Here is a 13872-nt window from a genome sequence, read left to right on the forward strand (position 1 = left end):
CACCCCAGTTACTAACACTTTCATTAGCAAAGGAGACTAGGGTACGTAGATTGCAAATTTGCAACTCACGACCCACCCACCAACAAAGGAGGGGTTGGGTTGTGACCCATCCACACTGTTAAGGACTTCTGATTATCAAAGTCTTTACACACCCACTCACAAAGTCGCCCCATGAACCATCAGAGGAAGGGGTGTGGTTGCCCCCATCACCCCGTCCGTAGTGAGGGGTGAGGACAGGATGGCCACCTACGCCCTCTATGTGGTGGTGGGTGGCCACTAGAGACAGAGGGAGGGGATAGTTGATATTGATCATGACCCTCTTTTAAGAATTTCTAGCTCCATCTATTTTGGCCACCCCACTCTTTTGTTGTTTTTGTTAACTTATCGAGCGTTTGTTGCTTTTGTTAAGCGAAGTGTCACACATATTCTCACGTGTTCAGTCATTGACGTAAAAGTAAAAATTACTATTAATTGAAATAATAAATAAAAGAAAAATACTTAGTTTCATTATAAAGTTCATCTTTTAGCCATTTTAATCTTAAGTGGCATGGTCAATTTTTTAAAAATATATTAATTTATTGTTCAAAATTTATTAATTTTGAAATGGACCATGCCACTTACGATTAAAATAGTCAAAAGATAAAATTTTTAATGAAACCAAACATTTTTCCAAATAAAAGAATATGAATTCTGAAGATAATTTTGACTATCACGTCAGACGGAACAATTGAGAATATGCCTAGCATTTATCTTTTGTAAGCTACCGAGCGTTGGAAATTATTACTGCAAATGGGGATTTAGACGTTGGTTTGACAAGGTGAGGGTTTCTGACCTTATGTTTAAACTTCTGCACAAAATTAGGTAGGCGGCTTGAATCAGGATGCTAATTGGTATAAAACATATATATTATTGGTATATTAATTCGAACAAATTTTTGGTCCATTACTTTAATCCTGAACGAATATTCCATGTCCCCCCGTAACATCAACCTGATACAGGGAAAAAAAATATAAAAAAAAAATGGTAGTTCAAAATAATAATAAAATAAATTTACGAACAAATTCTTTTGGTAAATACTTAATTAATAGGAACAATTGAACAGTAAACAGCCTTATTCTCACAAATATTTCTTATGAATATGTGTCGGTGACGGTCGACCGGTATCATAACATTGTTATAAACAAACAAGTTAAATTTCAAACAAAAGAACAAAAAATTAGATTTAGCTCATTCATTCAGATTCTCATAAAATCTGTTACAAACCTTAATTTGACGATAACTTGATTCACTTAATAATGGATAAAAAATGAGAAAATCTCGTAATAACCTTTTGGACAAATTTTTCTCTAAATTGGGTTTGAGGACATTTTATTCAACTCAGTCTATTAAATTGACACTTGTCCATAGATAATGTGATTCTCACACAATAGGATTAAGGAATAACTTTCTTTAATCTTATTAAAAAGAGAAATGCTAAAATCTAATAAAAACTCAATATTTTGCCCATAAAAGTTCATGTGGCAAGATGCCACATCATAATTTTTGTGGAGGGAAAAAGATAAAATAAAAAGAAGATGTGGCATCTTGCCACATGGACTTTTATGAGCAAAATATGCAGTTTTTATTAGATTCTAGCATATTTCTATTAAAAAATAGTAATGCTAAATGACATCCTGGGATGAGATATGCTATACATCATTCTCTCAACCATCTTTCGAATGTCCTCCTTGTATCCTCCTAAAATTGATGTGGCTTTTAAAATTACCATTAGATTTGTGATAAATCACTATTAAATTTTGATATAATGATGATTTTAAAAGCCACATCAAAGGGTAGCTAAATCGGCTGTAGACCATGCCTCATGAAGCGGGGGTCACTAATTTGAATCTCCCTCCCCCTTCCCTTGTGTAGACATGTCCAAAAAAAAAAAAAAAAAAAAGCCACATCAGTTTTGAGTAGACATTGGTCATCCTTTTAGTATTACTCATTAAAAGTGCAAAAAAAAAAAAATTAAATGATCTAAGAACATGTGTCAATTTAAAAGGGGAGCCCATTTTATCACCATGTGTTGTAAAACTCCCTTTTACTGTCTTCAATAGAAATTTGACACATTAGGTAAAAACACAAAATATAATGGAGATGAAAATACTATATCTTCAATTCAAATTAATCCCTTGGTCTTTTCCATTCGTTCTAACCCAATGCCCGCCACCAACCACCGGCTCCCCCCCCCAACCCACCTCCGAGCCCTAAATACCAAAGTCTCCAAAACCAACAAAAACGGTGACTTCGGTGGTTTTATCGATGGGTATTTGTCTATGAAGTGTTTTGTCAAGAAAAGAAAAATTATTTGGTATGAAATGTTATATTATTTTTGGTGTTTCAAGTTGAGGTGTCTACTTCATATTGGATGGTGTAAAACACCAAATTTACACTATGGCTTTTTTTTTTTTTTTTAGGGGAATCTTTCATTTTTATTCATTGAAAAAATATCAATAGCATAAAGTCCTTACATTAGAGAGCATAAAGCTCTAATAAATCATAGACAAAGCTATGAGGTTACAATGTCATAGAGACAAATATAAAATTTTACAATCAAGTACTATCTATAACTTCAACATCCGCTAACCAATGTTCAAACTTTAGTTATAGAACAGATTTGCTTTAGGCAGACTCAATTTAATACATTGGTAGCCCATATTCCTAATTTTTATTTTCCGGTCCATAAGAGCAAAACCCTTACATCAAAACTAATCCTCCTCGACCCAAAGGCTAGGACAAAAACCTACAGCCTAAAAATCACTCATCAAAACAGATCTAAAGAGAATTCAAACCTGAAAAACCTATATATGACTCCAAAAGACACCTATTCAAATGTCTAGGTGTTTCACAAATATTAAGCGGAATAAGATCTAATCTAACAGTTAATATTCAACCAAATACGGATATATAATGAAATTCAAGAACACAGATATTTGGTTACGAAGAAAAAACCATTTAGAGAACTCCCTAAATATAAAACCTCTCCGAGGCAGCCAAACCCAGGAAATCAATCCGCTATAAGAAGAATTACAAAACCTTTGCAATTGACTCTTCCTTTCACACGACAAGCGACCCACTTGACTTCTACCGCAGTAGCCCTTTCTAGAACATCTGGCACAATTCTTCTATAAAATTTCCTTTCACCGGAACTCCGATTGGCTTCACGTATTTAATCTTTACTCACATAAACTAGAACAATATCTCTCTCTAAGCTCTCTATTTTAGCTCTCAAAATACGTACCTATATTAGGCAAAACAGATTGTTTAAATAGAAAATAAAATAGAAATTTAGTAGCCATGTCCAGATAGGGATAAGTGGGTGTTTGGACACACCTAGGGTTACATATGTGTAACTATGTGGTGTCCGAACAGCCAAGTCATGTGTCCGGATAGGCCATGCAAAATGGGCTTGCTGGAAATTGGGTCCGGACCCAGCTTCTGGCGGTCCGGGCATGCCCCTCAAAAGCAGCTTACTGAAAATTGGGTCCAGACCCAGCTTTTGGCGGTCCGGATATGCCCCTCAAAAGCAACTTGCTGGATATAGTGTCCGGACCTAGCTTCTGACGATCTGGACAGACCCTTCACATTTGACTTGCTGGATATTGTGTTCGGACCTGACTTCTGACTGTTCGGACAAGCCCTTCAAAGAGTGTTTGCTGGATATTGGGTCCGGACCTGGCTTCTGGCAGTCCAGACAGGGCCTTCTAGAATCCTACTTTCTAGAAACGCTGAGGTGCTCATTTTCAACAACTTACATGCAAACCGAATGTGCCAAAACATAAACTAACAAACTCCCCCTTTGGCCATTTGGGGACAAAAAAAATTATACATGTAAATGACACATCAACTCCCCATTTTTGTCTCTGAAAGACAAAAGGAAGCATTAAAAAAAAAAGAAAAAGGAATTCTAGAGTTAAAGAAAAAAAAAAACAACCAACCCAATAAATCTGAAATAAGTAGACACAATAAACAAAAATAATCCCATTACATAATGGCATTGGATTTGTAAGCAAAGCAAACAAAAAAATGAAAATTATTCTTGCCAAAAACTGTCCTTGATTTGCTTCACATCTTGCTCCAAAGTCGTCAGGCGTTTGTTGATAGCTTCGATGCTTTGGTCTTGAGCTTGAAGTAAGTCAATTATTTTATTTTATTGACTGGAAACATCTGATGATCCCGAGGAGGACGCAGCTGGAGGATCTTGAACGATTGGAGGAGCATGGTCAGCTGGAGCGGGAAGCCTATGAAGTTGGGCATTGGACTTCATCATTGTTGTTTTTCCAAAGTAACCTTCAGGAGATTCCACATGTTCATTTGCAGCAATTTTAGGCAATGTGGCTCGCAAGATCTTTGTGATGAGGCCGCCATATGGTAAGGCAATAGAATGATCTTCATGAAGCTCAATCATTGTCAACACCATATGAGTACATAAATAGAACTCAACACGGTTAATGATGCCATATATCATCATTGCTCGTTCAATGGTCACATGACTATTTCGAGATATTGGCCAGATATTTTGCAGCACAATCCATGTTAACAACCTCTCTGGAGCCCGCACATAACCAATGGGAATTTTGTTCTTGTCTTCGTCCCATACAAGCTCCCTACTCGGATTAAGAACCGCTATGATTTCAGCTTTGGTTGGTTGTGGATCGGTCTCCAGAAATAGAAGCGGCTTCTCATTCGTCAATGAAATCCCAATAACTTCACTTATCAACTCAGGAGTGATAGTGAGAGTTTTCCCGAAGACCTTGGTCTTGAATGACGGGTCACCAACCAAGTCAATATCTTCGTTGTTGTAGTAGAATTCCTGAACTAACCAAGTGTATGCATTAACAGGAACGAACAAAGATGTCCATTGATTGGCCTAGAATATCTCATAAATGAATCAAAAGGGTTTAACTCTAAGATCATTTTGCTCCACTCCATGTTCAATCACAATGTTGCGTGTCAGAATTTTGTCTTGTAAGATTGATTTTTCTTCTCGAGTGCGCTTCCTCCTAGGTGTGGATTCCGACATTGGATACACCATTTTCTGCACTCACACCCTAAGGAAGGAAGTAAATGGCAAAATAATAGGACAAATTACTTGAAGTAGTCATTTTGTCAAAAAAATGATATGTATGAAGCATGTTTCTCACAAATGAGGTATATGCACCATAAACAGATTATAAATGTTGAACACAACAAAAATAACTTATTTCAAGAAGAAAAACTGAGATAAATGCAAAAAGATTTCATTTAAACATTCAATCGAACATGTGATAGGCATTGAGGTATGGATTATAACATTATGAGAAGAGTTCATGAATAATGAAAATACCTTGCCTAGGGACATCCCAACCAACATCAAAAGACCAATAACATTGAACTAGAGCAACTTAATTAAAGAAATTTAGCAAAATTGCAAAACGGAATCTTTGAGGCATTTTATCAAACACATGTTATGCATAAAGATGTGGGCGTGGAAAACACATGTTAAGATGAGGAACCCATTCCTAAATACATCATAGTTTATGTATTTTGCTACAATCATATGAGAGAGAAAGAATTATCAATACCAATCAAGCAATCAAGCAATTCGGAATGGCACTTTGGAACCCAACATTCACATCCTAGAATTTTATTCTAAACCAAATCTGAAAAGAATAAGGTAAGAAGACATACCTTGGGTGATGGAAGTTTTGAGCCTTTAAGTTGAATGATGGAATCACAGAGAAAAAAAATAACACAGCGAAATAAAAAAAAATTGAGGAATGAGTACTTCGGCCGAGAGAGAGGAGGAGGAAATGGGGAAAAATAAGAGATTTTAGGTTTTAAAAAAAAAACACGATAGGCGTGTTCGGACAGGTAAGTGCCGTGTCCGGACATCCTCCCCCTCAAATTTAAAACAAAACTAAAAAATAAAGCTTTTTTTTTATTATTAATTTAAAAATAAAACACAACTTGTATAGATATCCAATAACCCATGCATGTCCTTATGAATATCTTAACAATCCGGAGTGATCAACAAACTACACACACACCATAAAAGTACCATATGCATGAAGCATCATTTTTCTGTGAATTCAGCCAAGTAAGCAATAACTCAGAAAACTCATGCGAGGGTGTAGTGTGTGAAAACTCTCATTAAATAAGATTTCATCAGTGGAAGGTAAATTTAGATAGACATTTAGTAAATGAAAGACAAACAGTCTGATTCAAGCCATAGTCAAACCTTATAATGTTAGGACCTAGAGTCCCTCATCCAATACACTCACCCTGAGACTAATCATTTGCTTTTCACCATGTCCTTTAGTAACCATCTATTTCCGCAATGATTTGGTTACTGATTCTTTCTATAGGGACATATAGAAGCAAACATAAGTCATTTGAGCATATTATATGCCCTCCTTTTTTTTTTTTAAGAAAATGTCGGAATTTTTTGGAGCTAGGTTCAACTAACTAGTTGGTGAAGTGGATAGAAATGACACTACTATCTTCCAAAAAAAATGTTTGATCCAAATTCCCATGCACATATAAAAAATACAAACTTAGTGGGGGCAAATAGTGCACAACTGCGAACATGAGAAAAATTAACTCTTACTCTCTCAACAGTCTTCAGAAGAACAAGGTAGATCATAAAACATATGAAGCATTAGATGTAAATTGCAGAATTATTGACCCCACTCCTATGTAAAATATTCATTTGAGAACAATACATGAGAAACTGACTACCGAACAAGAAAAAAATATCACCAAAATAACAGAACCAAAGAAAAACAAAAAGCAAAAAAATGCCCTAGAACAACGACGGAAAAATATCAATATGCTTAATTTCTAGGCATGTTTTATGTATACGATCATGAAAGATCGCATACACCAACAGCATTCCTGAGATACTTAAACCTAGATCCATCTAGAGGTTTAGTAAACAGGTCAGCTAATTGATGTTCAGTAGGCATAAATTCAAGAGATACCACCTGGTTCTCCACCAAGTCTCAGATGAAATGATGACGAATGTCAATGTGTTTCGTGCGTGAATGTTGGACCGGATTCTTCGAGATGTTTATTGTCACAGTAGACAATCATCTTCCCTTGAGCAAATCCATAGTCCGCAAGAAGTTGCTTCATCTAGATTAGTTGTGTGCAACAGCTCCTAGTAGCTATATATTCGACCTCAACAGTAGAAAGAGAGATGGAGTTCTTACTCATCCAGGCGACCAAGTTTATACCCACATAAAAGCATTCGCCAAATGTACTATTTCGATCATCCGCATTACCGGCCCAGTTAGCATCAGAATATCCTGCAAGCTCAAGATTTGTGTTAGTAGAAAAATAAATCCCAACATTGATAGTGCCATTTACATACCCGAGGATCCATTTAACTGCTGTCAGATGGGATTCCTTTGGATTAGCTTGAAATCGAACACATACACCCACACTAAATGATATATCTGGTCGACTAGCTGTAAGGTAGAGTAGACAGCCTATCATGCTTTTGTATAAGGTTTGGTCAACGGATTTCCCAGCTACATCTGTACTCTCAACTTAACACTCGAACTCTTGGGTGTGCGAGCATGACTTTTTCCATCCAAACCGAATCTTTTCACAAGATCTTTGGCAGACTTTGGTTAAGACACAAAGATACCTTTGTTGGATTATTGGACCTGAAAACTTAGAAAGTAAGTCAATTCACCAATCATACTCATTTCAAACTCTTGTTTCATTTCCTTAGAGAATTGATGAGCATGTGAGTCGACCGTAGAGCCAAAAATAATGTCATCTACATAAATCTGGACAATGAGTAGTTGGCTGCCTTCCCTACGGATGAACAAGGTACAGTCAGCTTGTCCTCGAATGAACCCATTTCAAGAAGATACGTAGTCAGACGTTCATACCATGCTCTCGGAGCTTGTTTCAATCCATAAAGTGCCTTTTTTAGCTTGTAAACATGTTCTTGAAGAATGCAATTAAAAAAAGCACTCTTGACGTCCATCTGATACAATTTGATCTGGAGATGACATGAGATGCTCAACAAAATTCTGATGGATTCCAATCTGGCTACCGATGCAAACGTCTCATCAAAGTCCACTCTTTCAGCTTGAGTGTATCCTTGAGCAATCAATCGAGCCTTGTTTCTTACCACTGTATCATGCTCATCAGATTTATTCTCGAATATCCATTTAGTGCCGATGATGTTTTGATCTTTTGGTCTTGGAACCAAATTTCATACATCATTCCGAACAAACTGATTGAGTTCATCATGCATAGCAACAACCCAACTCTCATCCTCTAATGCCTCATTAACTTTCTTTGGCTCAATCTGAGAAAGATAATAAGAATAAGAGACTTGATTAATCACCCTGTTTCGCAGTCGTAAACCTTCATTAACATTTCTCAGCAAATTTTCTCTAGGGTGAGAAACCATGTTTGGAACTGGTGAAGGAGTCATGTCTTCTGCAGCTAAAGATATTGACGTACGAACTGCTAAAACATTCGGACTAGGAGGTTCATGAGTCTTATCAGAAATATCAACTTGCTCCCCCTCAACATGAGGTTCTTCTTCCGCAAGGTGATTCTTGGTAGTTTCATCGTCGATGACAACATTGACTGATTCCATTACTGACTTGGTCCTTGTGTTATACACTCGACTAGCTCGACTTGTAGTGGAATACCCAAGAAAAATTCCTACGTCACTCTTTGCATCAAACTTCCCCAAGTTCTCCTTATCACGAAGAATGTAGCACGTACTTTCGAACACCCGAAAATATTTGACAGTGGGCTTCTTACCTTGCCATAGCTCATACTGTGTCTTGGTAGTTATTGGTCTGAGAAAAACTCGATTTACAATATGACATGCCGTATGGACTGCTTCTCCCTAGAAATGTTGTGCCAAATTCTTAGCATGTATCATGACTCCAGCCATTTCCTGAATGACTCTATTTTTCCGTTCGACTACCCCATTTTGTTGAGGAGTTATGGGAGATGAGAATTCTTGTTTGATACCTTGTTGAGCACAAAAATCTTTAAAACTGGAATTCTCGAATTCTCTGCCATGATCACTACGGATTCGTTTGATGAGAGAGTCTTGTTCATTCTGTATCTTATTGAACAAGATCTGACCTTGTTCAAATGCCTCAAATTTCTCTCTTAACAAAATTACCCATGTATATCGAGAGAAGTCATCTACGACCAACATAATGTATTTCTTGCCTCCTATACTAGTTGTCCGTGTAGGCCCATAAGATCCATGTGAAGAAGCTCTAAGAAGAATTACAAAACCTTTGCAATTGACTCTTCCTTGCACACAATAAGCGACCCACTTGACTTCTACCACAGTAGCCCTTTCCAGAACATCTAGCACAATTCTTCTATAGGATTTCCTTTCACCGGAATTCCGATTGGCTTCACGTATTTAATCTTTACTCACATAAACTAGAACAATATCTCTCTCTAAGCTCTCTGTTTTAGCTCTCAAAATACGTACCTATATTAGGCCAAACAGATTGTTTAAATAGAAAATAAAACAGAAATTTAGCAGCCATGTCCGGACAGGGATAAGTGGGTGTCCGGACACAGCTAGGGTTACATATGTGTAACCATGTGGTGTCCGAACAGCCAAGTCATGTGTCTGGACAGGCCATGCAAAATGGGCTTGCTGGAAATTGGGTTCGGACCCATCTTCAAGCGGTCCGGACATGCCCCTCAAAAGCAACTTGCTGGAAATTAGGTCCGGACCCAGCTTCTGGCGGTCCGGACATGCCCCTCAAAAGTAGCTTGCTGGATATAGTGTTCGGACCTGGCTTCTGACGGTCCGGACAAGCCCTTCACATTTGACTTCCTATTGTTTCCGAACCCGGCTTCTGACGGTCTGGACAGGCCCTTCAAAGTGTGTTTGCTGGATATTGGGTCCGGACCTAGCTTCTGGCGATCCGGACAGGGCCTTCTAGAATCCTGCTTTCTGGAAATGCTGAGGTGCTCATTTTCAACAACTTACATGCAAACCGAATGTGCCAAAACATAAACTAACAAAACCCTTATTAAAAAATAAAAAATAAAAAATCAGCAAATAGCTACAACAGCCGAGACAAGGAAGTCCAAAAGCCCAACCAATTTTGGGAAGGCAAAGAGCGGCGCAACACAATGGAGGGTAGACGAAGGCAATGCAGCATAAGTAAAGGGATGACCGAAGCAACTGAACTAGTCGAAAAAACCAAAAAAAAATAAATTGAAAAAAAAAAAAAAAAAAAAAAAAAAAAAAAAAGGAGGGAGAGAAATGAAGAGGGGAGTAGGGGGGGAGGGGAAAGAAGAGCTCCCTCCTCCCCACATGTCTGATTTTTTCTCTCTAGGTTTAGAGAGAAAACCTAGGGCCGGCTATAGGAAAGAAAGTTCAATTTACACTAGGACTTGATTATCAATCATATAAACGATAAATAACCTACAATAGCATTTTAATATAGATTCTCTAACATCTTAAACCATATATATATATATATATATATATATATATATATATATATATGTTGTTTTAAGCCCCGTGAGTGCAGATGATGATATAACTGTAGAAGCGTACGCTTGCACAGTGCATATTGATTTTCGTTCAACTTTCCCGCTGATGATGGGTTGTCTTGATAAAGTATGTTAATTATGCATATTCTAAGGTAGATATTGTTGATACATTGAACCAATATGGTTAAAATTAAAATTAAAAAACTCACAGATACCTATTGGATTACAAAGAATCAAACATTTAGACAAGATATTTGAATACGGCCTGCTTCTCAGATGTCGTTTCCTTTCAATTATTTTATGCATCTCTTGTTCTGTTCCTTTTACCTTGGATAGTTTGGATCATTCCAAACTTGCTTAAAATAATTGTCCTAACGGTCCAATTTCACATGGCGCCGTTCCAAGCTTTTGAAAATGACAGCCCTAGAATGGCTCTTCTGACACATCCCCCACTAATGTTTGCTTAGATTCTACAACTTCAATATATATATATATATATATCAAACTTGGGTTTGGGATGAAAAGTGTAGGAATTTTTTTGGCAATGGGGAATTGCTCTCTCAAAGGGGTTGTCACAGGGGATTGTCACAACTCAATCCGGGTTCTGACAGATTCCGGGGCGGTTTTGGAGTTCAAAAGTCCAGTTACGGCTCGGGATATCATTAACGACCACCCCGGGTATGGCGTTTTCCGGCAGGGTCACGCGTCGGCTCCATTGCTGGACCTTGAGTGCCTCATTGGTGGCCGGTTGTACTATCTACTTCCACTTGTTAAGGATCATGTGTTATGCAAGAATGAGTGCATGAGTAGAAGTGTGGCTGAGCCAGCTAAGAAGTCATTTGGGGCAGCATCGGATGTTGCTGAGAATTTGGCAAATGATTCTGTTCTTGAGGTTCTGCCATCGGTCGGAGATGGAGTTTGGAGAGTGAAGCTGGTGATTAACACGAAGCAGTTGGAGGAGATCTTGTCGGAGCAAGTGAATACTGAGGCATTGATAGAGAGAATGAGGATGGCTGCATCTGCAAGCTCTGCTAGCACGACACCAAGGCCAACAAAGGGTACTCGTAGAAAGGGTTGACATGACATGTTTTAAGTGACTTTCATGTCAGAAAAGCAAAAGTATTAGCCGATCATATTACGTCAACTCATGTGAAATAAGTGTTATAAATAGGTGCGAAGAGTAGTATTATCTTTGATCGTGAAAAATAAAATCACAAATTCATGACTGTATTAAAGTACTCTTGCTAGACAATTATAAGAAAGTCCCTTTTAGCTCGCTTTGTATTAGGTCTTTCTAATGTTTTTATTACCTTGTCTTGTACATATTATAATGAAAATAATGGTTATTATGAATGACAAAACGCAAAGGCCTGCATCAATTATGTTCGTTAATCTGTTTATAATTTGATGGAGTTTTTTGTTTTGATTGAAAAATATTCTAATGTGACATAAAGATAAAAATTATTTTTGTATTAGTAGGAGTTTGATACTCCGTGGATAGGCATTATGCTATGTGAAAAGTAGAAAATTTATGCAGCATATGTTACAATCATCGGGTGTTTAGAAGTCCATTGAAGGCAACATGTTTTTCTGTCTCTAAAGTCTTTTACTAAGTAACATTTTAGTGGGTCTCAATTGTAGTTGTCAATAAAGGCCATCTTTGAAGATGTCCTATTACGGTTAAGAGTAGGGGCCTTCGATGGTAAGTTGTTTTATATTTGGAGGGATCTTATTATTATGAGTGTTAAGTCGATTTAAATAGTGATTTGAAAGAGTTTCAGGTTCTCTGTAAGAAGCTAGTCTTACTCCAATTTACTCTGTTCCAAACTTGATATTTGGGCTCATGTTGTAATTGCTTTAATCGCGTCGGGTAGGGTTGGAAAAAAAAAAAAAAATCACATGCATACATGTCACGTGCTGTATTAACTTTATTAAAAAAGACATATATTAATTTTTAGACAGAAATTTCCTCCAAACTAGTCCGGAGAAAATATCTTTCAACCCATGAAAAATAGTGCAAAGTGTTTATAAACATTTAAAATACACATTAAATTCTTAACCTCAGACACTTGACACTATTTTACATGAGTTAGTGGATATTTCCTACATACCCGTTTGAAAGAAATTTATGCCCTTAATTTTATAGATTAGGTTACCAGAATCTTTTCAAATTAAAAAACTCAATCAAAGAAGATTTAGATTTAATAAAACTAAAAAAATTGGAAACTTTCGCTGCAAGCTATAGTCTAGAAGATTCAAACGATGCAACCATCTTCAAATATTTATTATCATTTTACTTTGTGAAAACCCAATTGAGGAAGAATGTTTAGGTTTGGCAAGCTAAAATTCTAGAAGATTAAAACGAAAACGACTATTTTCAACACTTATTTAAATTCCATTTGCCCCAATAAACATTGATATAATAAAAGGTTGTTGTTAGCTTGTCAAGGTGATGGATGATAAAAGAAATTCAAAGAGATAATAACTTAGCAAAAGAACTTACTAGAATGGGCCGACGAAAAATAGTTTTAATGCTTAAGTTAATAAAATTTAAGGAGAATAATTTTAAGAAAACAAAGGTAATCTTAAAGAGACGGGAACAAAATCATCTTTTTATTTGGTGTCTAGTGCCTTTTATAGTAGATTTGTGTCGACCAAATTGCATGCCCTCATTGGAGACTTCTCAATTACCATGTTCCTTCAGTCTCGTGACTCTTATATGCGATCACCTTCCGTCGGAATCACAAAGGCAATTACCAATGTGCCAAATGAAAGATTTCAATGTGGTACCATGCAGATGTTCTCAAATCGATTGATTAATGTGCTGAATATATGAGATTCATGCATCATAGATGACTATATAATTTTGGTTAATTAATTTAGTAAGAAGTAAATAGAAATAGTGGATGAAAATAATTGATACTAATAATTTTACCAAAACAATATAATATATAATAGTGAGACCAATTGGGTGAGACCAAATGCTATTCAATGGTCTCTCACAAAGAAACCAATATTGTCAATTGATCAATTCCAGCCTGCCAAGTTGGAGGATAAACAGTCGCTTGCGGGTGGTTGGCTGATATAATAATAGTCAAATCTGCTGAAAGAGTCACGAAAATGATTAATAAAAATATTATATATGGATTTCCAGTACGTGAAGATTTGTTGAAAAAGATGGTTCAACACCCCCAAGTCTTTTGTGGTGGCCAGCCATATATGGCTGATCGACCAATCACCCATTTAAGTAATATTTGTAAATGTTTTTTAAAAAGTATTATATATATATATATATTTTGCTATGACATAAAAATAAATATTTGTGTTTTGGGTTGT

The 13872-nt window shown here is 36.6% G+C and overlaps 1 protein-coding gene across 1 annotated transcript; it reads left to right on the plus strand.

Moving 5' to 3' along the window:
• Positions 1-11071: 11071 nt before the first annotated feature.
• Positions 11072-11866, plus strand: LOC132176447 (uncharacterized). The gene has a single exon (XM_059588653.1). The coding sequence runs from the start codon at positions 11081-11083 to the stop codon at positions 11612-11614; it is 534 nt and encodes a 177-aa protein (XP_059444636.1). The 5' UTR covers positions 11072-11080; the 3' UTR covers positions 11615-11866.
• The last annotated feature ends 2006 nt before the right edge of the window (positions 11867-13872 follow it).

The sequence above is a fragment of the Corylus avellana genome, chromosome ca3 (genome assembly GCF_901000735.1).
Source record: "Corylus avellana chromosome ca3, CavTom2PMs-1.0".
In the NCBI taxonomy this organism is placed as follows: Eukaryota; Viridiplantae; Streptophyta; class Magnoliopsida; order Fagales; family Betulaceae; genus Corylus; species Corylus avellana.